Source organism: Sorex araneus, chromosome 4 (genome assembly GCF_027595985.1).
Source record: "Sorex araneus isolate mSorAra2 chromosome 4, mSorAra2.pri, whole genome shotgun sequence".
NCBI classification, from domain to species: domain Eukaryota; kingdom Metazoa; phylum Chordata; class Mammalia; order Eulipotyphla; family Soricidae; genus Sorex; species Sorex araneus.
In genome coordinates, this window is record NC_073305.1 from 134,256,642 (window position 1) to 134,282,615 (window position 25,974).

The 25,974-nt window shown below is 48.5% G+C and overlaps 1 protein-coding gene and 1 long non-coding RNA gene across 3 annotated transcripts in view; one reads left to right on the forward strand and one right to left on the reverse strand.

Annotated features, from left to right (window-relative positions):
* LOC129404307 (uncharacterized) overlaps positions 1 to 1,742 on the reverse strand; it is a 45,974-nt gene extending 44,232 nt beyond the window's left edge. The window contains exons 1-2 of one of the 2 annotated variants that reach the window (XR_008629824.1): positions 1,645 to 1,742; positions 251 to 320 (exon numbers count right to left, since the gene is read on the reverse strand). This is a non-coding gene — a long non-coding RNA (uncharacterized LOC129404307). Of the gene's footprint in view, positions 1 to 250; positions 325 to 1,644 lie in introns of both variants that reach the window. The other variant, XR_008629823.1, reaches the window with a different exon arrangement.
* Positions 1,743 to 1,832: 90 nt separating this feature from the next.
* Positions 1,833 to 25,408, forward strand: NR2E1 (nuclear receptor subfamily 2 group E member 1). Its single transcript, XM_004605706.3, has 9 exons — positions 1,833 to 2,634; positions 7,378 to 7,523; positions 11,638 to 11,725; positions 13,131 to 13,366; positions 15,050 to 15,196; positions 17,518 to 17,614; positions 18,002 to 18,151; positions 18,443 to 18,548; positions 23,930 to 25,408. Exons 1-9 carry the CDS (start codon positions 2,610 to 2,612, stop codon positions 24,090 to 24,092), a joined length of 1,158 nt encoding a protein of 385 aa, XP_004605763.1. The 5' UTR covers positions 1,833 to 2,609; the 3' UTR covers positions 24,093 to 25,408.
* The last annotated feature ends 566 nt before the right edge of the window (positions 25,409 to 25,974 follow it).

The window sequence follows — 25,974 nt, forward strand, 5'->3', positions numbered from 1 at the left end:
CCCGTCCCCTGGAGCAGGAAGTCCGGAACGGGTCAGGATCTAGTCCTGAAGACAACTCCAGTTTCTGCCCAGACTTAGGTACTTAAAGTTCTTTGTCCTTGACCTAGCTCTCAGCTCTGAGTCTCCATTCTGCCAGTGGTGGGAGCCATGACCCCTGCTTCCAAATACTATCCTGCAAGCTAGTGACTGTCTCTCAGATGCCCATCAGAAACCACTTTCCTTTGGGGCGCAGAGTTTGAGCGGGCACTACCTCAGTGAGCTGGTTTGAAGACTCCACTTCTTTGATCCAACTTGCCTCTCAACAGTGTTGATTTTGTGCCCTGTCTCAAAACAAAGCAAAACAAAATCTCAGGTCCACTCGCTAGTCGCACCTCAATCCAGAGAAATGAGGACGGGTCTCTTGGAAAGAGAGACACCCTCCCATCCCCACCCCACCCCACTACACACACAACTACTTGCTCAGGTCGCAGCTCCCGAGCCCTGGGTGGGGCGGCTGCGAGGATGCAGGTGGCGCGAGGCGCCTGAAGGGGGGCAGGCTGCAGCTCAGCCCGGGTTGTGGGTGGAAAGTTCCTGCGGTCACGTGCTGCAGCCAAAGTCTGAAGTGCACAGCCTGCGCCTAGGTCCGTGGGGTAGGGAGCGGGGTGGAGCATGCCCTGGCACACACTCCGAGCAAAAGTCCAGGTCGACCCCAGATCAGCAGAAAGCGCGGGGACAGGGCTGGGAGAGCGACGCTGTGGACGGCGGGCATCAGTTTCCCCCACCCTCGCCCCAACAGGTCGCCGAGGCTGGGGGAGCCAAAGGCCTGACCCCTGACCTCTTCCCGGACCCAAGCTCTGACCGAGCACTTGTTCGACAAGTTCAAGCTGCTGGGAGAGCTTCAATAAGAATTAATCTCTTAGAGCCTGGGACCGCGGGTTCCTGGGCGTGCGCGTTCTCGGCCTGGTGCACAGACCGCGTCTGGAGAGAGCCCAGCAAACGTGGAGAGAGAGACCGCGCCGGGCTGGGGAGAGGGGAAGTAGGACGGTGGCGGATGCCTTGGTCTAGGAAAGGGAGCGAAGCCACTAGGGACAAGCGGAAGGAAGAAAAGAAAAATATCTGCTTTGCAGCCTCTTTATGCCGATCTTGGAAACAACCAAAAGCTTCTCCCTGCTCCCCCATGGGTTTTTGCCTTGAGAAGCAGGGTTTTGCAAGCATCCTTCCGAGCAGACCAACAGCACCAAGGCCACAGGGACGCAGAGCTTCCGGCCTCTCCCCCACCCTAGTCCCCTGCCCCACAGGCCGAGCGAGAGTCCGCACAAGGCGCGCTCAGCTCTAACTTTCCGCAGATAGTTGTAAAATGAATCATTACTCACCTCGGGCCAGATCCAAGTTTTACCCATGAGAAGGGGCACGGGACCTAGAATGAACCCATTCACATGGCCATAGCGCGCACAGCCCCACACATAAATATGCACACACACACACACACACACACACATACACACACACACACACACACACCGCCCAGTTTTCTCCACGTATCTGTCTGGCACTCAGCACAGAAGGAGGCCAGCGCTTGTTGAGAAAACTATTTCTCTCCCCCACTTCCACCTGGCCGCGAAATATCAGACTTCATTTTTATTACAAGAGCTGCACGGTCCTCACCATCATGCGCGCACAGAGCCACACTCCCAGGCTCACGCTCTGGAACTCGTCAGCTGGGAGAGCGCCTGCATTTTCCTTGGGAGCCGCTTGGAGGTTCATTAATATCATTAGCATTTAACCCCCTCCCTCTTCCCCATCCCCTCCCCGCACATGGCTGACGTCAGACCCCGCCAGGAGTTGGGGGAAAAGCTAAGTGGGCCAGGGACGCCCTATTCCCCTCCCCGCGGCTGCCTGTCAGAGAGCTTCTGGAGATATTACAGGGGACCCAGCCCGCAGCGACAGGCACAAAGTCACGGGGTAATGAACTTCTGGGACCCCTTGCCGCCGTGTGTGCGGCTGTGCCCGAAACCCCGGACCTGGCCGCCGGTTCCCTCGGAAGCCTTCCCAGCGATCTAGTTTCCTACCCCGCGCCCGGGTCGGCCAGCGCCCAGCCTGCCCGCCGGAGCCTGCGCGCGCGTTTGCCTTCCCTCGCTGGAGGACCGGCGGTCTGCGGAGCGCTGTCCACACTCCGCATTGCTTAACGCTGAAGGCGGAGACCAGGAATGGGGAAAGAGAGGGGTTTTGCCCTTTTTGTTCTCTAGGAAGACCTTTTCTTTTCTTTCTCCGTACCTCCATCTCTGTCCTTCCATACCCCTTTCCTTGCTCTCCCTTCCCTTCGCCCTCCAGCCGCCTGTCTGTCTCTCCATTTGTTTGTCCACGCGTGTGTCCGGTATCAAGCGACATTCCCAGCAGCTGCGGTTTTGCAAGAGCCGGGAAGAAACTTAAGGATGCCTACACTGCTACAGTGGAACGAATTCTGAGTGCCCGGCGAGCGGCGCAGCGCGCAACCGGTACCCACCTGTCCCGCCCCAGAACCTCGCAGGCTGGAGGGCGGCTGGAGAGCCGCGGCGCCCGGCGGGGAGGCAGGCGCTGCTGGCCGGGAGTCTGGCGGTGCCCACCAGCCACTCCGCCCCGGGACCGCCAGCATGAGCAAGCCCGCCGGATCAACAAGTGGGTACCTTTCGGGCCGCCGCGGGGCTCAGGCGTGCAAGCTGGGGCGGGCGGGCGGGCGGGCGGGCGGGGAGGCCCCTGTGGTCCTGCAGCGAGCGCCGCCGCTGCTAACCCGCAAGAGGAACTCAAGCGGCGTGTGCTTTCGCCCAGCTCCTGCTACACTGTGGAGTCCGGGCGTTTCGTAGGGAGGGAAGAACAATTTGGTCCACTCAGCATTGCTTGATTTCCTCCCCTTTCTCCCTGGTTCCGAGGCAGGTCGCGACCCCTGCAACCCACCGATGCTGTGAGGGGCCTCTACTTAGCCTCCAGGTGCGAGAAGTTGGGGGGAGGGGGGAGCGCCAGGGGCAGGAACTAGGCCGCAGCTCGTGCTGCAGCCATAGGGAACCGCTGCTCCAAACTCCCAGCTTGGGCGCGCAAAAGCAACTCTGCGCAAAGCGGATTTTGAATGGAATGTTTTGCACCCCGTTTCTAGCTCTCTCAAATAATCCTGCAGACTAGGAGAGCAGAAACCATTTAAAAGTCACATTTCCCTTAATCCGCGTAGGTCATAACTGGGGAATTTAAAGTATGGGGACCCGCTTTAGCAAAAAGGAGCAAATTCCTCATTTTAGTCTTCCTCCCAACCCACCCCAACCCCGCAATGGAGAACTAGGCAGAGGCAAAAGTGTGCGGCCTGGCCCCTTCGCAGCACTTCTCTCCTTCAAAGTTCCTTAGTACTTGGCTTTCCCTCGATAAGTCAGGTCCATGGCTAACTTGTAACCACCGGCAGCTACAAAGTGCCGTGCTCTGCTGGGTCCTGGCTCCCGCATGCACAAGAGCCTGTGGAACCCGGCTCTATTGCAGGCCTGAGTTGGCACTAGGGCCTGGTGACCCGCATAGCTGGCATCTCCAGGGGGAATTTCAGTTCCCGCCCTCCGGTGGCCAGAGACTGCCAATTCCCAGGGTTCAAGCAGGGGGTGGCCCCTGCTTTCTCTCAATATCCTGAACTTCTCCCATGGGCCCTTGTAGTTTTTTCATGGTGGCATTTTGGTGGCTCAGTGCTTTCCCCAAAACCCCCCAACCTCATCCCCTAACACACACCGCATTTGCCCATATTGTGCCCTAATCTTTGAAAAGTTGGGGAGTCCAAGATACTTCTTAAGACTTATAATGAAGTCGTGCTTAAGAGGGATGTGTTTCTTTATTCACCTCAAGGTTTTCATTTGGTCCGTGCGTTGTGGTGTGGGTGCAGCTGCTTTTTGAAAAAATACAGATAGAAACACACTTGCACGAAAAGAAAAGGAGATCTGTAGAAGCAGAGCAGAGGGAGGAGAGCAAGAGCCTTAACCTGGCTGGAATGCAGAGTCCATGGTTGTGGACAGGAGTCATCAATTAGCCTGGGCCTCCGCGGCCCTGCAGATCCGGCTCCAGGCAGCTGATGGGTTTCCCCCTTGCTTTTAGCAGCCAGGATCTTTCCTGTGAAGCTCGTTCGGAGGAGACCAGGCGCCAGAGAACACCTTTCCTGTTGCTTTCAGGTTTCTGATGCAAAACAGCAAAGCCTGCGGGCCTCAGAGCTCCCCACCCCCCACCCGCACCCCAGACTCGCTTGTCCGATGACAAGCTCTCGCTTCCTTCCCTGGAAGCCAGGAAGGAGACGCGGCTGTTGTCTGCAGCGGGAAGAGTGGAGTCGGGGAAGCGCCCAAAGCGAGAGTCATGGAAACGAGGGAAGGGGCAGGCTGAGAGCTGGAGGCCGCGCCCCCGTGTTCTGTGGGGCTAAAAGTCCCAGGGCCCTCTAACTTTTAGGGGAAAGGGCACCGTGAATCATTTGGGGTTGGAGGGAAGACTTTGGAGGGAAGACTTTCCCTAGACCCTGAGCTGGGCCTCAGAAGCCTAGAGCCCCGGTGCAGGTGGGGAGGCCGCTGCCGCCCGACAGCAGACCCCCCTCCCGGGGCCGCGCCGCTGCGTTCGGACTCTGCAGACGGGCGGCGGCAGCCTGGCCGAATCTGCCGGCGTCCGGTCCCCCGGCGGCGGGCGAGGTCAGCACCCAGCAGGGCCGCGCCGTCTGCTGACGCCCGGCGGACTCGGCTTGGCTCGGCGGGAGAGCAAGGCCATGTCACTCCGCAGCCCCGCCTGGGTGGTAACCAGACCCCGGCCAGTCACCCCTGCAGCCCCAACTAACTTCTTTCAACAGCCTCTGATGGTAATTACAGTAATCGAAGCTGCCATATATCTTTAGGCAATTATGACACACAAAAAGCCCCAGGGGACCCCCTGGGGAGGGAAGTTAAGGGCGGTTTTCCCGCCCCAGGAAGCTCCCGCTCGCCTCCACTGGGAGCTTGCTCGGCAGCCCACCACAGAGCTTTGCAACCGGGCCCACCAGATCGCACCGTGACCCCAAGTCACCTTAACGTGTCTGGGGTGGCAGCCTGAGACGCAGGCCCTCTCTGCCCTGGAATTTTCCCGTCGCTCGCACCGCGGGGGTTGGGGGGGGGGGGCAGCAGCTGCTCGGAATCTGCAACGGAGGGAGGGGCGCACCGCAGTCAGGGTCTGGCGGGGGGTGGGGGCACGTGTCAGAGCCCCGCCTCCAGGAGCCCAAGGAGGGTTATCCTCCCCGCCCCCACCCCTCAGTGGTCTATCCCAGTCGGGGATGTGCGTGACTGGCCTGTCTGCCTGGGACTGGCCAGAGTAAACACCAGCTCCGCGCCTCCCCCGCCTTGGAGTCACCCAACGTGTCAAGGGAAGTTGAGGGAGGAAGAGCAGGACAAGCTGAGCGACAGGATGGCTAGACCCCAGACGGGCAACCCAGTGCAGCCACCGCAGGGCGTGCGTTCTGCAGAGGCGAGAGGATGCTCCCTGCGGAAACCCAGCGCGCGGCTGCAAGAAGTAGCGCGGAGCCGCCGAGCACCGAACCCTGCTACAGTCCTTTCCTGGGGCGCGGTGACAGGCCCCAGGGGGCAAGGGACCAGACCGGCGGTGGCCTCGCCGGGCTTTCCGCAGCTCCTCCCTCTCCCCAGCACCACTTCTCCTCCCATTCTGCCCGGGAGGGGGGTGCGCGGGCCTAGTGGCCGCGCAGCGAGCCTCCCCCGCCGGCCTTTGTCGCCGTCCGAATTCCCATGCTACTCTTTTTGACGGGTCACTGGTGGCTCTATAGGCAGGTGCTGCGGCGGGCTTGTAATTACCCAGGCCGCCCGGGCCTAGTCCTTCCCGCATCCCCTCCCCAACCCTTCGCCCGCGGCCTCCCTGCACCCCCACTCTGGCTGCTCCGTCAAGACCGGGCTGGAGTCGCGAGTCCATCCTGACCCCTTGAGATCCACCTTCAAGTTTCCACCCTTGACGTCTGGGGGTGGGGTAGGCTCCCCCCCCCACCTTGCCAACGCTTCCCCCAACCCCGTTGCTTTAGGCGTGCCTTGCCCAGCCTGTCCGTACCCCAGCCGCGCCGCGGTCCCCAACGTGAGCTCTTTGGGGAAGCAGCTGTCGAGTTTCCCTCAAGGCGGAGGTCGCAGGGAGCCCAGCTGGGAGGCCCTCGGACGGGTCGAGGCGGGAAATGGAAATGTTCAGAAGTTAATTGTTATTAGTTCGTATTATTAGCTATCCTCCTCATCATTAAAGTCTTAATTATGTGAAGACTCATTGATTTGCTCTGTTTGCGGGAGGGAGGATTTCGAAGTCCTGAGGGACTGCTACAGTTTCTAGGACTCTTGAATCTTACAGGAAAACACCTCCTTGTGCTCTGAATTTTGGGACACTGCCTGGAACCCTCCAACATGTCTCCAGGTGCAGCAGCCACATCGCATTTTGTGGAGGGGTTTGTCGGGTGAGGGAAAGTTTTCTTAAACCTGGCGGCAGTAGAGGCCTATGGGGGTAGGGGCCCATCTAGGGACCAGTGAGAGCCTTTGAAAAAAAGCTGCCTCCCACGGCGACGGAAAAACAGGATGAGAGAGAGACCCACACAGTGGCGGCTGGAGTAGGCTTGTAGAGAAGAAAAACTTGGAGAGTGTTAGAGGGGTGTGCGAAGACCCATCCGTGCTAACCTGTTTTTTCGCACCCCTAGCCCTGTACTAGTTACTTTGGGGAGAAAAAAAAATTTTTTTCCTAAAAGAAATAATTTCTCAAAGGCAATCCACCAAAAATCTTCTTAAATAGGTAAAGCGAAAGTTGGGCAATTAGCACTCCCCTTATTATCATTAATAATCCTAGTATTAGCATTACAATAATAATCCTAATAATAACAACCGCCGGGCAGCGCCGAGAAAACTCGATTGCCTTCCAGCTGCCATTCCTGGTTCCAGCCGTGTTTGTTTTTCTTTTCCTTTTTGCATTTCAAGTTTGTCTCCTCGCGCGCTCGCTAACAACTTTCTCTGTTCCGAGGGAGAGCGGGGGAGGGAGGCGGCCCAACTTTTCTCGGAGCAGAAAGGCAGCGGCGGCGGGGCCTGCTGCCGCCCCGGCCTGCTGTAATCTTTTATTCCGAAATGGGTCTCAGCGATTAGAGCAGACCCAAATACATGTAGCGGTGCATGAGTAATGCTCATTGTAGGAAACTGACACTTGCTCAAGGAAAAAAAGTTTGGCTATAAAATCACTTCATTATTTGCTTTTACCGCAGCTCCGGTGCTAATCCCTTCAGAGGTCAGATTGCTTAGCATCTCTCTCTCTCTCTTTCCCTCTCCCCTTTCCTCCCTCCTTTCCTCCCTCCTTTTCTCCTGGTCCCTTCTCTGCATCCTTTCCCCCCCCCCACCCCTTCACCGGTCTCTCCTGTGATTTTAGGCCGAATTTTAGATATCCCCTGTAAAGTGTGTGGCGACCGCAGCTCCGGGAAACACTACGGGGTCTACGCGTGTGACGGCTGCTCGGGGTTTTTCAAACGGAGCATCCGAAGGAATAGGACCTATGTCTGCAAATCGGGAAACCAGGTACTGTGGTCCGGGTCAAGCTGCCGGCTCCTCTCCCCGACCTCCCCCCTGCTTTGTTTATGCCCAGTGTCCTCTGGCTTTGCTAGCTGAGAAGTTAGACTCCCTTTATCTTCTCTCCTTCTTTTGGCCTCAACTCTGAGGCCATCAGCTTGGGAAAGACTGACCAGGGGAAGGGAAGATAGAGGAGTATGCAGAAGAAAGTCTGCGATCTCAATGTCCCTACATCCACCCCTCCCCCTTCTTAATCATCTGAGATTTTGACCCTGTGGGAGACCCACATTCTACCAATGGCATAGAGCCGGCCCAGGGGGACCTGGGGGAACTTCTGATCTAAACCACAAGTAGCAAAGGTATATATATACATATACATATATGTATGTATGTATGTATATGTATATATACATATATATACCAAATATATATATTTGCTCCCTGCTTCCCAACCCATCTTGGTTGCTAGCAGCACCCATGATGCATAGGGACCCCACCATTACATGAGATGGCAGAAGTAAAAGGCTTTGGACCTCTTGGAACAGAAGAGTTTGGTGAGGGACTGAGTCCTTTCAACTCTGGAGAAACTGTAGGGCTTCTTTGGAAATGGGGCTCACCCACTCACAAGACTTTGCTGGTTTGCTGGGCCTCATCAGAAAAGGCCAGTGCGAGCAGAAAGAGAAGATACCCAAGAAATATGAGTCTTTAAGGGGAACTTCTACACACTTCCTCCTCTTTCTCTGCTTAGAAGATGTGCTGGGAGGTTGGGTTTGGCATGGGTGATTTCGAGCCAAAGCTTCCAGAAAGAGTCATCAGAGCTCCTCAGACTAACTTTCCCACGAATAACAGTTTTATTTCTAGCTAGAAGATCAGTCTTCCAGCCCTCATACTTTGCCCTCTCCTTAGCAAACCCTCAGCACACATCTCTACCTGGACTCCTCCCGAATCTTAGCATGTGCATGAGTCAGAAGTCATTCTCTGTAAGCAAGATGCTTAATTATCTGCAGTGTGTTCTAATATTACATAGTATGCATGTGTTAATACACACAATGCTAGTGAATTATTCTACCTTCTGTTGTTTGAAGCCTTGTCAATTCATGTGAATTTCTCTTCCTTTCTTCTTTTCTTCCTTCCTTCTTTTTCATCCTTCCTTCCTTTTCTTCTTGGTTTGGTGCCACACCTGGAGGTGGTCAGGGCTAGTTTCCGGCTCTGTGTTCAGAGTGCATGGTAGACCCTATAGGTTGCTGGGGATTGAACCCAGGTCACCTTGTATGTGAGGCAAGAGCCTTACTGTTCTATCTCTCAGGCTCTCTTATCAGTTTCTGGTAGATTTGGGTTAATGGCAAACAGAAAATATTTGCATTTGGATGCATTACTTTGAATTCTACGGCCCTGTTATCTGTTCATGTTCATGCTTCACCATTTGGACAATCGTGTATACAGAATTGTACCTTTATAACTGCACAGGACTGTAGGATTACTGTGGGCCATCATCGTGGAGCAGGTTTCTTTTCCAGTTATCTTTGATATTGGTGTAATGTTAAGTAATGTTACAACATTGGGGAATCAATATCTCAAAGGCTATCCTTGATATTTTCAAAGGGGGTTAGCTGTCAATTCAAATGCACCGATGTCAGACCAAGTACTTGTAAAGGAGTGATAATAGACTCATCAGTCTTGGTGGTCCTCTCCTTGCAAAAAGAATAAATGGACCTATCTGAAGCTCTCTCAGGCTCTGGAAATTTATATACATATAATCTAATTTGAAGACACTCTTAAGAACTAGCGAAAGTTTCTGTTTTAGCTGTTTGTCAGAACACTAAAAGAATAAATTCTGAGAAGACTTAATGCTGCATCAACAATGAATTCTTTAAATTTCTTTATGTTGAACTATTATATTAACCAACAAAAATGCACTGAAGTGTATGTGGCTCCAGTGATCGAGCTTCTGCCCCACATGCCTGAGTCCCTGGGTTATGTCCCTGGTATCAAACTTCTCTTCTAATGTCCTGAAGAATTTACTTGGTTACAAAAATTATTTCCTTTCTCTCTTTTATCTTAAGATAAGGCAAACAATATCATAATTTATTATGAACGCTAATTAGGACAGTTATAAATTGTTATAACCTTCTGTCCTTTTTTTTTCTTTTTGGGTCACATCAGTGTTGCACAGAGGTTACTACTGGCTCATGCACTCAGGAATTACTTCTGGCAGTTCTCAGGGTACCATTTGGGATGCAGAGAATCAAACCCAGGTCGGCAACTTGCAAGGCAAATGTCCTAACAACTGTGCTATTGCTCCAGCCCCCATCCTTCTATTTTTGTCTTAAATTAATCAACACAATTTTAAACCAGAAGGCACAGTTGCCTTAAACTATGTTTCCAGTGTGTGATTTATTTCCTATGGGACATTTTAGAAAACATAATCATTCCAACATCAACATCAGAAAATATATATATATTTAGATCACAACATAAAATGAAATATATTAATTTTAGTCATTCAGTTCCACTGCAGTGTAACACTGAATAGCAATTCATATCTACATAGGAAGTAGCAAACTTCTTGTGTCTGTGTGTAATACACCTATATAGATGTGACTCTGTATCTATGATATGTTCCTTCAGTAACACCTATTATTACAGAAAAACTTCCATAAAAACCTTCTCCATAAGTTCCCCCCCCTTTTTTTTTGAGGATGCTCAGGTACTGGCTCTGTACTCATATGCTTAGGGATCCTTCCTGGTCAGGCTTGGGAATCCATATATGATGCCTGCGATTGAACTAGGGCTGGCCACATGTAAGGCAAGCACCTCATTCCTGTACTATTTCTCTGGCCCCCTAAATTTCCTCTTTTTTTTTTTTTGCTTATGGGTCACACCTGGTGATGCACAAGGGTTACTCCTGGCTCTGCACTGAGGAAATACTCCTGATGGTGCTCAGGGGACCATATGGGATGCTGGAAATTGAACCTGGGTCAGCTGCGTGCAAGACAAACACCCTACCTATTATGCTATCACTCCAGCCCCTAAATTTCCTCTTTCAATGGCCAATATTTTTCCCATAATTGTAGCAGGTAAGACAATTATTTTCTCGTGCATCTCAAATAAAATTTTTTTTAGCTTTTTGGGTCACACCCGGTGATGCACAGGGGTTTCTCCTGGCTCTGCACCCAGGAGTTACTCCTGACGGTGCTCAGGGGACCATATGGGATGCTGGGAATCGAACCCGGGTCGGCCGTGTGCAAGGCAAACGCCCTACCTACTATGCTATTGCTCCAGCCCCATCAAATAAATATCTCTAAAACAACAATTACCCTTTGCTCAATTGGTCTCAGAACCGGTTACCATTTCTGTCAGATAGGCAACCGCATTTTCTTCCTGGCCATATTTGATTTGGTGACTATTTCTACATTTACTCAGACAGTGGGCCTCTTCCCTTCCCAGCCTCATCGTTCAGGTGTCCTGCCTGCCTCCCTGTCTTCTGCCTCACCTCTGGGACTGGCTATGGTTTCTAGGACTCTGGGCTGAGGCTCGTCTTGGAGACAACAACAGGCTGCAAGTTTCAAGGCCAGTGTAAGGTGATGTAACAGGTAGACCAATGGGCTCTCTCAGAAAAGGACTCAAAGAAGTTAAACTTGAGACCTGAACTCAGAAGAGTTGGCAGCAAGGGGGCGTGGCAGGGACCCAGGAGGACCCGCTGGCTCCCCACGGCGCATCCCTGCTTCCTTGAATTTGGCAGGTCGCTGTCTTAGGTCCTGAAAAGTCTCGCCTTTCAACCCTGGTAGCTGTAGGCAGGCATGCTGAGGCGGAACTGAATTTTGCCTAGGGCCTCCAGATTGACTTCCTCTGAGGAAAGGACTTTTCTTCCTTGTCCTCTTCCATGTTTCAGCCTGGCCTTCTTGGAGGGTCGCTCCGGGATCTCCAGCCTGCCTTCACCTTGATTGTGCTGTTGACAAAGGTCCTTGTTAGTGCATCAGGGCTAGCTGCTCCCGGGGAGGCCTTGGGCACTCTGCACCTGGCTCCTCACTAGTTCCCTGGGTCTAGCGTCCCCACCCGTCGAGACCCCGTTCCCCCAAGTCTGAAAGCCTCTGGATCTCTGACCATCTGCACTCTGTTCCAGGGAGGCTGCCCTGTGGACAAGACGCACCGAAACCAGTGCAGAGCGTGTCGTCTGAAGAAGTGTTTGGAAGTCAACATGAACAAAGATGGTAATCAGGACCTCCTTTTATTCTCTAATGTTGATTGAGTAGTAAGTAAATTACATATACGGAAAAATGCACGACACAACGCATGCCAATCATCTAGGTCCTGCACTTCTTCGCAGATGCTGGGAATTGGCCTCGGGCATTCAGTCATAGTCTTCCTTTCCTCTCTGCACACGCCCCCCAGACTTCCGGGGCAAAGCCCACTCAAGAAACATACCCCCACTTGACCCACCCCAGAAGAGCAGCATTCTCCGGAACCCCTCACTTTGGGGAGCGTCCGCAGCCAATCTTGTCTGCCCCTCTCCTAATTTTCGTTCACCCCATGGTGATCACCCCCCTGCCGGTGGTGAGTCGCCCTCAGGATCTCGCACTCTGTGGTATCTCTTCGGGGAGCAGAAGATAATGGGGTGCTGGAGGAGGGTGGGCTGACCCGATGCATATTCCAAGAGCTGGTGCGGCCGATGCAGCAATCTGGGCTTTTGCAGGCCCTTCCCTCGGTTCCACAGAATATTGCTGGTGAGGATGGGTAAGCCCAGGGGTGCTCTGGGCTCCCAGAAGACCCGTGAACAACGCAGAAGGCCCCTGGACAACTAGGAAGTACTTAGAGAGCAATCCAAGTGGACTGGGGGCGCAGAGAGGGCCGGGAGCTTCAGGTGGGGCCTCAAGTGGGGCTTAGCCTGGCCCACCTCCTGGCGGCCAAATGGCAGCTGGCTAAGGCGCCCACGTTGGGGGGAGAGGAGGAAGGGAGCCGCTTAGGGAGGGAGCAGGAGACCTGTTGAACGTGTGTATTGACAAGTTGTCAAGCTCCACGAGCGAAAGATTGCCCTGAATTAATTTGTTTATTGAAACTGTTGGTGGTAATTGTCACATCTCCCTTGCCTTTCTCCTGCACACTTGGGGATGGGCTTCCCTGAATGCTCACCCCCTGCAGATTCCCACCCCCATCCCCTGACCCCGCAACCCAGCGCAGGTCCTTTTCTGCAGGGGCCCTCGGAGACCAAATAACCATCTTGGGCTGGGGCGGCAGGTGGAAGGGGAGAGGCCATCGTGAAGGCGACGGCGCGAGCGCACAGAGCCGCGGTGCGGGCGGGTGGCGCGGGCTAGGACACTTCCTCCCACCAGGGGTCTGGACTCCCCGCGAGCTACCTGGCTAGGGAGGAGCCCTGAGTCCCGCTATACGCTGGCCTGCGGGTTGACCTCTTCCTCACCCGTGGGTTCCTCATCTTGGCCTCAGCTTCCAAATGCAGGAGTGAGACCCTTTCCGTGCCCCGTACCCCTCTCCCCACCTCCCGGGGTGCCTTGGCCGGTGCAAGTGTGCGTTGCGTGGCTAGTGGCAGAGGGTGATGGAGGCTGCGACAATCCCATCCCCCATCTCCCACCTCCCCCGACGTGCGTCCTGTCTCTGCAGCCGTGCAGCACGAGCGCGGGCCGCGGACGTCCACCATCCGCAAGCAGGTGGCCCTCTACTTCCGCGGACACAAGGAGGAGAACGGGGCGGCCGCGCACTTCCCCTCGGCCGCGCTGCCCGCGCCCGCCTTCTTCACAGCCGTCACGCAGCTGGAGCCGCACGGCTTGGAGCTGGCCGCTGTGTCCGCCACGCCCGAGCGCCAGACCCTCGTGAGCCTCGCTCAGCCCACGCCCAAGGTCAGGCGCCATACAGGGGGCCCAGGGAGACGCGTGCCGGGAGGGTAGAGAGGAGGTCGCGGCCTTTGCACCCGAGAGCTGTGTCGGGCAGCAGGTGGCAAGGCCAGGAGTGGGGTCCTGCCTGCCTGGCTCTGCAGAGGCATCTTGCTCCTTTGAGCCAGGGGCGTTGACAGTTGAGTGTGAGTTTAGGTCACTCTCTGACCTGGCTAGGCAGGTGGATGAGGGTTCAACCCAGAATCTCTCTCAGCGACCTTTATCTGGGTGCTGGGAACCTGCAACTTGGAGAAATGCTCCTAGTTTGGAACCCAATCTGAGAGAGGGCTAGCCTACACGTTCTAAGAGGCCAGAGGAACAGATGTTTGTTTGTTTGTTTGTCTGTTTTTAACTTTTATTTTATTCTGTTTTTTTTTTGTTTTATTTTATTTTGGGTTCACACCTTGCAATGCTCAGGGGATACTCCTGGCTCTGCACTCAGAAATGATTCCTGGTGGGGCTTCGGGGACCATATGGGATGCCAAGGATCAAACTCGGGTCGTTCAGGTGCAAGGCAAACACCCTACCCTCTGTACTATCTCTCACATTTGCTTGTATTTTAGTTTTGGGTTTTGGGTAACATCTGCCGATGCTCAGGACTTTTTCCTGGACCTGTGCTCTGGAATCACTCTCAGCTGTGCAGGGATAGAGTCAGAATCCGTAGCATGCAAGGCAAATGCCTTACCTATCTCCAGCCCAGACATTTGTTTTTTTTTATAGACAAGCAGAAGAGCCCCTGAGTTGCCCATCCCAGGCTTCTTTTTCTCTTGAGCAAACTGTGGGTCCCTAATACAAGAAAGGTCAGCCTCAGCCTGTTAGTAACAGTTTGAAGAAGCTGCCCTCATGCTCCACTCTACCTTCACTCACTCCTGAGTCCCATGGACATTGAGGATTAAGCCAGTAGGAGCAGAGCCAAAGCTTGAATGGTCTCAAAGGCCAACTCCCTCGGAACTCTAGGCTTCTGCCTGTCCCTACCCGGAGCCCCCACTCGAAACCCAGAAGGGCTCAGGATCTCCCCCAGAGGAGGGCCAGCTGCAGACCCACGCTGCAGGGAAGCCAAACACCTGGGCACATGCACACGCACAATATTTAATATTGCTTTCTTACCCTTGATGTGTATAATAAGCTTGGGAAAGTAGTGTTATGAATATGTTGTCAGTTATGAATGGGAGTGCTCTGTGAATGATTAAGATGTCTAATTGAAATATTTCCATAATATACTAATCCTTTCTAAAAATACTCATATGCATATTTGTGTTTGGGATGCCTATTAATTTATACTTTTTTCACATCTATTTTTATTTACACAAATGTAAGCAGCTCTTGTCTACATTTGGAGATAGGCCTGGCAGTGGGTGCAGCCCAGGGAACATTTACTGCAGGGGAGAGAAAAGCCAGATGCCCCCCTGAAAGGAAGAGACCCCCCAAAAAAAGTGGATATGGGCCTCTCCCAACAATGTCTATTTCCCAAACTCTGTAGATAGTGATGTTTGTTTTTCATCAGCCTATGGCGGCTGCATGATTCCACAGCAACCACATTCAACCTCGCACCCTGCCTAATGAGAAAATGTAAAAGTTTGTTCTTCTTGCAGGGCTGTGGTTTCCTCACTCCCCGGTCTTTCTCTCTTTCTCTCTCTCTTTCTTGCCTAGTACCCCCACGAAGTGAATGGGACCCCAATGTATCTCTATGAGGTGGCCACAGAGTCTGTGTGTGAGTCTGCTGCCAGGCTCCTGTTTATGAGCATCAAGTGGGCTAAGAGTGTGCCTGCTTTCTCCACGCTGTCCTTGCAGGACCAGGTATGAACAGGAGGGCAGTGAGTTCGGGAGGTGGGAGCAGGGTGCTGGGGAAGAAAGCACATAGTTTTATGTATTAGGGGCCCTCGGAGACCAAATACCATTCTAGACAACCATGAGAAAATTATTTTTGAAGCCTCTTCCTATGGGTTCAAAATATCTTGCATGGAGTCCTTACTAAGAAACATAATTATGTTATTTTCAGGAAGCTGGGTATGGCATATGAAGAAATAACATATGAGAACATTGCTCCTTTTTTTTTAAAAAAAGAAGTAACTGAAACATCAAATTTAATCACAAAATTTAACAATACTTATTTTTAAATTGCTAATAAAACAAGATTTTCTTTTTTGGTTTTGGGGTTCATACCAAGTGGTGTTCATGGGACTCCTCCAGATCCTGTGCTGGGTTCGGGGAGCAGGGGGTCACTCCTGGTGGTGCCTGATGAATCCTGGGCCTCCTGCATGCAAAGCATCTACTTGGTCCATTGAGTGATCTCCCCAGCCCAGTAATATTTTCTTAAGATCCTGGAAGTTGAGAAAGATAGGAGATGAGAGTATTGTCTTATATTTGCAGCTTTATTGTTGTTTTCCATTGTGATACTCAGGGTTAGCCATTTGGATTTCTGCATGTAGAATTAAGGGGTACACAGCACAGCTCTGCAAGTTAGCTTCCTTCCTTTCTCTAAGTGCTTTTGAGAATTTTATAAACAGATAGGTATTGTGCATAATTCTGTGACTGTAAATTGCATTAAGAGGGAGGGAAAGGTATGCTGATAAAAATTACACCCCACCTAACCAAGAAGTCTTGTTACCAGGAACATCAGTAATAACCTCCATCAGAATTTTTTGACTTTAAGGGAAAGAAGGAAAATAAAATATTCAGAGCCATTGGCTCACACTGGTGTATTATAAAAACTAATGACAAATTTCCCAAAAGACTAATAAGTAGTTCCGAAAGTAAAGGATTTGTTTCTTTAATTCATTTTATACCTAATTAAAGCATAATAGTGCCCCTTAATATGAAGTATGTTTCCTACAGAGAGAACTGGCAATATGCTCAAAACATTTAATCTAGTCTGGAATTTTTTTTTTGTGGTCTGGGCTTTTAAATATGACCAGAACTAGCTACCATTTACCCTGCACTTAAAAATTTTGTTTTCTATATTTAATTAATTAAAACTAAAACTAAAGCATTGGAAAACCAAATCTTTGTTTATTTGTGCTTTTGGTCACAAACCTTCATAACTCAATTTAGATCCCAAAAGGAAATTCTTTCACAAAATCCACAATTCACTGTTTTTTTAAAAAGGTTTTTCAGAAAATCAGACTTTTCTCTCTGATCAGGTTTACTAGTTATCTTCAACCACTGTGTGTGTGTGTATGTGTGTTGGCTATTTTTCCCTCAAAACAAGTATTTGCAGACTCTTTAATCCAAACAAAATTTCCTTACTGCCTGCCACTTAGCTTTTGGCGGAAGCCCTTTAACAACAAGTAAACTGTGGTGAAGTGGTATCCAGTATATTAATTTGGAAAAGGAGCCACATTTTCATTTTAAATATTCAGTAGCACATTTTTATTAGAATGAAAATGACAAGCACCTTGATGCTGTCCACTTATGAGTCTCAGAAAAATCAGGCAGTGAGATGAGGTAAACTCAGCAAAACCTGATTAACATAATTACACCCTGATTTCCCTGAATGCCTCTTGGGAATTAGTGATCTCTCTCTCTCTCTCTCTCTCTCTCTCTCTCTCTCTCTCTCTCTCCCTCTCTCCCCTCTCTCTCCTTTCTCTCTCTCCTTTTCTCTCTCTCTCCTTCTCTCTCTCCTTTTTTCTGTCTCTCCTTCTCTCTTCTCTCTCTTTCTCTTTCTCTTTCTCTCTCTTTCCCGAGCAACTCAGCCATCCAGGAGATGGGGCCCAGATCACCAGGCTTAGTCTGGAATTCTAACCCTGATAATCTGAGTATTTTCTATACGTGAAACCCACCTGCTGAGCTCTGACTGGTGTTTCATAGAGTTTGAGTCCTGAGCAAAGGTTCTAGGTGGTCAGAAACAAATGCTAAGACCAAAAGAATGAATGCTTTTCCAGGGTAAGTGAAGTTTGGGGAATTAGAATGGCTAGCCCCCAAAGCACGTATTTATCTATAAGCACCTTTAACAAAAAGAAAAATATGGGAAAATAAAGGAAAGATAGAATATTCAAAGGGAAAATGACCAAGACAGGCATTTAAAACTCTTTTTTAAATAATGGAAATTTACATATTGAAATTGTTTATAAATTTATAAATTACACACTATATTATATTATACATCTATTGTATGACAGCTGATGCTTTTGGAAGATGCTTGGAGAGAACTGTTTGTTCTAGGAATAGCACAATGGGCCATTCCGGTTGATGCTAACACTCTACTGGCTGTATCTGGTAAGAATTGCACAATTTAATGACTTTGTTGTAGAAATTACCATAAAAATACATTACTGAAAAAAGAACAACATGTAAAGAATAACAAATTCCTGCTGAACAATAGAGTATACCTGTCATTTATAAATCTATATTTAAATGCAAATAATGTTGTTTTGTTGTATTCATGACTGCTTGCATTGTTATTTAAATGCAAATTACTGTGTTTGTTATCATCCAAGAGAAGATTTTATATTAACTTTCATACAATATAGCCAGTTTACATGGGATCAGATATCTTAGAGTGACAATTGAATAGATATTGATATGCAGGATTTTGTCAAAAATCAATATTAAATCATGAAAATGCCTTCATATTAAAGCATTTATTCCATATTTTTATTCTAGGCATGAACGGTGACAACACAGATTCCCAGAAGCTGAACAAGATCATTTCTGAAATACAGGCTTTACAGGAGGTGGTGGCCCGGTTTAGACAGCTCCGGTTAGATGCTACTGAATTTGCTTGTCTAAAATGCATCGTCACTTTCAAAGCTGGTGAGCAGACCGAAATCCCTGTCCTTTACTCCTTGCACATAGGTGACCCCCTTGTTAATACAGCCACCTCATTGTTAATACAGCCACCTCATTGTCGAGATTGTCCCACGCAAAAAGAGGAGACGTAACCCTGAGGGTTTTGAAGGGAGCTGCTTCTCTCGGGTGGGCTCATCGTCCATGGCTGTGGGACCCCGAGGGCTCTCCTGCTTCCATCCCCTTCCAGAGAAAGGCACTCTGCCCAGTCATATTTCCTGTGCTGCCTGATCATGGGTGCCTGATCTTCATTTCTAGTTCCTACACACAGTGGCTCTGAGCTGAGAAGTTTCCGGAATGCTGCCGCCATCGCCGCTCTTCAAGACGAGGCGCAGCTAACGCTCAACAGCTACATCCACACCAGGTGACTCTTGTTTGCCTTGAACATGTACTTAAGCAAATTGCTGCCATTGTGCTTTCAGGAGCCAGCGGTAATAAGCCAGTTCAAACACTGGGACTAATTATCCTGTTGCCAGCCAGTTAATTTAGTAGAATCGGTGTCCTCACCTACCTCTCAGTGTTGGGTGGGAAGGACAAATCAAATTATATTGTCAGAGTGAAAGAAAGCATTGTATGGCACATTACTGCAGTCCTGGATGAATGAGTCAACCAATCTAAATAGCTGCACACATGTGGAAATGGACTAGGTAGGGAAAGGTCAAAAATGAAGGCTAATGTGTTATGACTGACATGGTAGAGGGTACCCAAGTCATCCTTTCAATAAAGGCAAGTGCCCTCCTTTGAATGCAAATGGCAAATGGAAGGACCGGAGAACTTTTGGAGAAGCTGTCTTTCACCTTATCATAACTGCTGTTTGCCTTTGCCTATAGATGTCTGTTGAGTTTGAGTCCTAGTAACACCTAATTACATGGGCTGACAGGGCCCACTGGCAGATGTTCTTCTTGTCTCTTAGTAGAAACATGTGGCCTCTGGAGGTTCAGCAATGTTCTTCTTGGCTCACCCATTGGTCAAACCCACTAACATAGACTTTCTGACTCCATTTCCGATGAAAAAGCAAGTTATTAGAACCCTGGTATCTTCCTACGGCTGTAGGAGCAGGAGTGATAGTAGGTGTAGGGCACATGGTCAATCCAGGTTCAATTCCCAGCATCCTATATGGTTCCCTGAGCACCACCAGCAGTAATTCCTATACACAGAGCCCAGGAGTAAACCCTGAGCATCACTGGGTGTGCCCTCTTCCTCACCCCCCTCCCCCAGTAAAAAGCCTAGTAGATATGAGGTTATAATAGAGTCGCGGATTTTGCTTGTTATGGTGGAAGGGGTTTGGGTGCTTGGGGGCTGCTCTGGGCTCTGTACACAGGGGTCATCTCGCTCTGTGCTCAGGGTACTATATGCTATGGTAGGGCAAATAGGGTGAGCCACATGTAAGACAAGTGCCTTAACCACTGTACTGTCTTTCTGGTCCCCTGCTATTCTTATTTATTGTCTAGATTGATCCAAAAGGAGAACTTCTAGAAACGTCTATCTGTCATCTCAACCTCACTCACAGATGTGCTAGGAATAATGAAACCAAATATGTTAATGCCTCTCTACCTGTGGGGTCAGATAAATGCCGAGTCAATGGTATTCATTTGGACTAATACCATTTTTACTAGAATCTCCTTACTTTTTATTAAATTCCTTGATTACTAATTAATAAAACTGTTCCCTTTCCATGGCATAGAAAAAAATGACATTGAGTGATAGTGCAAGTATATACATTTTTCTAAATTAAAATGCCATGACTTAAAATATATTCGTTGTTAAGTTTCAAAAGCATATGGCAGGCATTTAATATTTGTTAAAAATTATAAAATGAGTGGCTGGAGTCATGGTGCAGCAGGTAGGGCACTTACCTTCGATGTGGCCTTCCCAGGGTCAATGCCCGATACCCTATAAGAACTCTCAGCTCACCAGTAGTGATCCCTGAACTCAGAGGGAGGACTAAACCCTTAGCACTGCCAGGTGTGGCCCAAAAATGGAACAAAAAATTTATAAAATGGAGCAATACAGGACTGGGTAGATGCCTCAAAAGGCTGAAATTCATGTTTTCCATGCAAGGTATTAGTTCAACTTCTAGTACTGAGAACTTCAAGAAATGACTTCCAAGCACCATGCTTGGAAGTAGCCCCTCACTCCACAGTAATGGATGTGGTCCAAAACACAAAAAGGAGAAGCATATAATTTGGGCACTTTTGCCAGCCTCTCCCCAACCCCCCCAACCCCTCCACCCCACCAAAGACTAAGTTGTTCATTATAATTAACTTTGAACACTTAGAGGCATTAAGGTATAGAGAATGTCAAACTAAAATGATGATTTCAGGCGATTAATTTGGCCAAGTCTTTGCTTGAAGAGCTTCTACTCAGGGTTCTTATGCCAGATACTACAATGACCTTACTATAGAAATAAAGAAGCAGAGGGAAGATTTGGAAAGGCTGAATGATGGAGGGGACAAATTCTGAGGAGGTTTTAAAAAAATTTTTACTGTGGTTGTTTTGCTTTGCTTTTTGATTGTTTTATTTTGGACCACACCTGGCAGTGCTCAGGGGTTACTCCTGCCTCTGTGCTCAGGGACCATTCCTGATGGTGCTCAGGTGATATGAGGTGGTATGTGGGATCAAACTAGGGTCAAACATATGCAAAGCAAGTGCCTTACCCCTGCCACTATCTCTCTGATTGAAAAAACATGAGCTGTTTTTTTTGAAGGTCAGATTTCAACAGGGAGAGAGGGTGCAATGTGAACCAGTGGGAGTGCTGGCAAAGGAGCTGCTACAGGTGCCAGAGAAGTGGGGAGGGAGAATGAGAAAGTGCCTGGAGCTACTTATTGGGGGACCTCTGAGAATTAAGCCCCGAATTAGCTAAAGTCAGTTTTAGAGAAACAGCAAGAATACTGCTTCTCTGTCACCTTTAAAAGGAACTAATTCATGGAAGAAGAAACTCATCTGCTTTGACTTGGAATTCTTATTTCATGATATCAGCTACAGCTATTATTTAATGTTAATATCTAGAGTCACACACGTGACAAAACTGATATGCCTTATTTCCCAGCCCCTTCAAATCAGTGAACATTCTCCTCTAGTACTTTCCTGTCAGGAAAAATAAAATCTGAAATTGAAATGAGAAGTTAACATTGCAAACTGAGCTAATTGTACGTTAATTGTTCACATTGCAAGTGGAGCTGATTGTTACAGCTCTGTAAGCTATTTATGAGGACATAAGGAGAAGGCTAGGAATTGGCATGTCACACAAGCTATGTGGGTGTGTTATGCCTGAAGATCAAATGCATGATACTATGACACCATGCTTATATCTAAAGAGAAAACTCCCAATTATTTATGTGAATGTTGGCAGGGGCATAGATTAAAAAGATCAGTAACCGGGGCTGGAGTGATAGCACAGCGGGTAGGGCGTTTGCCTTGCACGCAGCCGACCCAGGTTCAAATCCCAGCATCCCATATGGTCCCCTGAGCACCGCCAGGAGTAATTCCTGAGTGCATGAGCCAGGAATAACCCCTGTGCATTGCTGGGTGTGACCCAAAAAGCAAAAAAAAAAAAAAAAAAAGATCAGTTACCACTGGTAGACTCTCTCTCCATCTTTCTGCTATACTATCTGCAGAAAGAGACACATGGGGGTCCATGTGTCTCTCTCTCTTTCTCTCTCTTTCATTATCTCTCTCTGTCACACACACAAATATACACAACCACCTTGTAAAGTGTTTCTAAGTAACACAAATACTACACAGAGACAATTAATTCTTATGGACAGACCAACCAGTCATTTTTTAACTAAATGGGTGAGTAAGGGAATGCATCATTAATTCACAGGAAATTAAGAGTCAATTGTCAATGGAGTCTCCCCAAATATGTTCCTTCTGAGAAAAGTTCCTCAGCTCTGTGCTTTCTCCAACTACTTGAGTGGGGTGCTGCAGACAAGGAACAGCCTGCCCCGGGGGCTGCAGCCTCCCACTGCTGTGAGATTTCTCTTCTTTGATCCTGAGAAGGGAAGCAGAAGTACTGAGGAGGCCAAAGTAAGAGAGAGACACAGGCCTTATGGCTGTTTCTCAGGAAACGATGGAGATACGCATGAAGAACGAGTGGTGGGATTTAGTTAGTTCTAGAATGTAGATCACCCCCCCCCCTACTTCTATGGTCCATCAGTAAGTGAGTGGACTGTGGTCAGGGCCAGAGAGATAGTACAGCAGATAGGCATTTGCTTTGTGTGCTACTAACCTAGGTTCAATCTCTGTCACCCATATGGTCCCCTGAGCCCACCAGGAGAGATCCCTGAATGCAGAGCCAAGAATAACCCCTGAGCATTGCTGAATGTGGCCTCAAAACCCAAAATTAAAAAAATAGTAATATGTGGCCATATGTCCACATGTGTATATGAAGTTGGGTTATGAACCCACCCAGCTGGCCTGCTGGCAGCCTGGAATGAATGGTTGATACCCCTAGTATCAGATTGAAGAGAAATGGCTCACTTGTTTGTTTGTTTGTTTTTTAACTTTGAGCTATACCCAGAAGTTCTGAGGGTTTACTCTTGGCTCTCTGTTCAGAGGTCACTGCTGTTACTGCTCGGAAGATTTTATGGGGTGCTGGGCATCAAACCCAGGTTGGCTGCATGCAGGGCAAGTGCCCTACATGATGTGCTATCTCCTTAGCGCCAGAGAGGGGGACTCTCATGTGCCTAAAGTTAAGGGACAAGTGTGAAAGCTACTTACCTGACTGCAGAAGGTGCAAATCAAGTCAAGCAGCTTACTGACATGTGGCTGAACTGAACATCTGTTCATGTTCAGCATCTTGCAGCCATGCATTGAGCCTTGCTTAGGTGCAGAATGAGGTCTCTAGAGTTCACTGTTTCACGGTGAGTTACCTGGGAGAGCTCACCATGTTCGAGTATCTTCACATCTGAGTTCAAGCTAGTAACAGTAAAAGCTTGGAGACATGGTGAGAAGGTGGCTTTGAGGCATCTGAAAGTAGCTGAACGTGGATTTTGCACATCTGAGCACAGATGTCTGTTGGAAATCAAGGGAAGAAATTGTTAAGCAATTTCTCAGGTCTTTAATTATGTGCCGATTTCATTGACATGAAAGTTGGGCACTGCCACCCAACAGAACTACGTCTTTAATATGCAGTGCAATAAGGATGAAATTATTCCTGAGAGTGACTGAGAATAAGCCTGCATAGTAATTTGGAGAATTACTTAGAAAAGGAATCCATTTCATGTGAGGGAAATGGCCTTGTGAAGGAACCTTGAGAATCAGAAAACATGAGTGTGTTCACTAGCTTGATGGTAAATTCCATGATTGCTTGCTACACTAGAAATCTTAGATGTATTATTTGGCCTAAACTAAGTAAAATGCTTCCTAAGATTTTTTCCCCCTGGGAACAGAGAGATAATGCATCCTTGCATGCGGCCAACCCCAATTCCATTCTTATTATCCTGAGGACAAAGCTGGGAGTAGCACTTGGACATCTCCAATATGCCCCACCTCCATTTTTTTCAAAACACTTCTTTGGTAATGGAGAGACAGTTACTAAGTGATCATTTATGTTCTCTATACCTGGATTATCCTACTTGTGAAGCAAGGACAATGGTGGCAGTTTAGAAGTTGGTTACAGGAATACTGTATTATTAATGAGGCCTAATCAGGAAATTATACTGGAAATAGTGTGTGTTTGAGGTTGAGATATTCCTGTTCAGAGCAGATCTGACCTTGCTTTCATGGCTTCTCATATTCCAGATATCCCACTCAACCCTGTCGCTTTGGAAAACTCCTGTTGCTTTTGCCAGCTTTACGATCTATTAGCCCATCAACCATAGAAGAAGTGTTTTTCAAAAAAACCATTGGCAATGTGCCAATCACAAGACTGCTTTCAGATATGTACAAATCCAGTGACATCTAAGCTCTCCAAGGCCCTACTATCTAGGATGGGACAGATCAGATGAACTTCTACCCAATGGAGAGTGAACCTCAACTAACCTGGGAATGTGTAGCCTTCAGGAAAAAACAAGTCAATTGACGCAAAACACTTCCAGTAGCTTTGACCTGCAGCCTCTACAAGGGGAGGGAAGCCCCCAAAGCAGAGGGGCACCCCAGGTTCTCTGCAGAGACAGCTCACTGCTACTGAAGGCCTGGGAGGAACCAGCTCGGGGGATGCCAACGGCCTTCCCACCACCTACCCAGAAGATCAGGCTGACTACTGAAGCTGGAACACTAGTAAAATTTTCTTCTGTTCTTTTCTTTTCTTTTTTTAGCCTATAAGGTTGGGTAAATAAATATAGCTCTATGTATAACATCAGGCAGCAGCCTTGAAAACTATCTATCCTATGTCAGAGTTTCTTTTAAAAATGATGTTAGGTTTTTAATCAAGAGTTTTATCAAAAGTTTCCCTTTTATTGTGATGCATCATGAAGTGGCCTTCAGAACCGATTTTCTAAGTGAAAGGTAGCTGACGCCGTGAGGTTTGCTTTTTCTCTATCATTTTCCTTTCCTTTTCCCTTCTTTTTCTCTTTCTTTTTGTTGAATACCATAGGCCAGGCAACCTTATCAAAGGAATTGGTGGACGAAAATGAGATTATCGCCAAGACTTCAGGTTGGATAACATCTCAAAAACAGAAGAGCTTTACTAAAAGAACACAAATAAGGGGGGATGAATCAAAACAGCAAAACCAAATAAAATGGAGATGAATGAGTGAGGCAGATCGCTGTCCCATTAGCATAGTGCTGAAACCAAAGGCAGTGGGGGGTCCAAACGCATGTTTCAGCGAGTCTCACCAGAGAGTGAACACATTCATGGCAGAAGGAACTTCATGGGAATGGATGCTAAAAGGTTTCTTGATTGGTCCACTGCTAACATTGAGACTCTTCAATGCCTTTCAGAAAACTGGTTTCTAGTAAAGCCTTGAATGAGTGTGTGTCGGCATTCCCACACACACGCTAGTGCACACACACACACACACACACACACTGTCCTATACTATAAGCTGCTCCTTTGGTATGAATCTATACTTATGGAAATGTAGAAACAAGCATTTAAAAATAGCTGCTGTACTTTTCACGTTTTTGATTTATTAGGTACTAGCACTGAGAAAAAATATTCAGCACTTGGACTATCATAGGATGAGTAAAACTTTTCTTGTACAAAGTGAATTAACTGATTTGTGAAGTTAAAAGGTTGTACTCATTGTATTTACAAAGAATAAAAATATATTGAATTTACATGAATTCTGCCTGATGTCTTCGTCTCCCTCCCTGGCTGATTCCCACCCACTAGATTCAAGGTGGTGGCAGCTGCTGCTTTAAAACCTGAAGCTCAGAGCACTGTAGCCTTGAAAATTGAACTACAAAGGCAATTTCCTTTTTACAGTGAGTTCCATTTGTTAAATGATGAATAAAGAAATAAAACATAAGATTTCCTTCTCTGCAGCTCTCCAATGTAATTGCATCTGTTAGAAAAATTGCTGTGTGAGGAAGAAAGAGGCGATTAACCAAGCCGTCATTCACTCACTCCTCTGTTCCTAACTCTTGCCAACATTTCAGTCCTGACCGAAAACTTGATTTAATGATCAAAGAGATAAAATGGGAAAAACTACTTATGGGGAGTAAGAGATGGAAGGAGCAGCAGAAAGTGCATTCAGATGTTCCCAGTAAGTCTCTGGAACCCATAGCTGGAAAACAGCAGGGGAAATCAGAGATGCCCAAGTCTACAATATGGTGGGCTCCTCTGGGCAGTGGCTCCAGCCAGAGTTGGACACAGCGGGTGGAGAGACGGCTCAGAGGGCCAA

Coding starts and splice junctions, on each gene's coding strand:
- NR2E1 (XM_004605706.3), top strand. CDS start 2,610: ATGAGCAAGCCCGCCGGATCAACAA. Junction 7,524..11,637: donor TCTGCAAATCGGGAAACCAG/GTACTGTGGTCC, acceptor ACTCTGTTCCAG/GGAGGCTGCCCTGTGGACAA. Junction 17,615..18,001: donor CACTCTACTGGCTGTATCTG/GTAAGAATTGCA, acceptor TTTTTATTCTAG/GCATGAACGGTGACAACACA.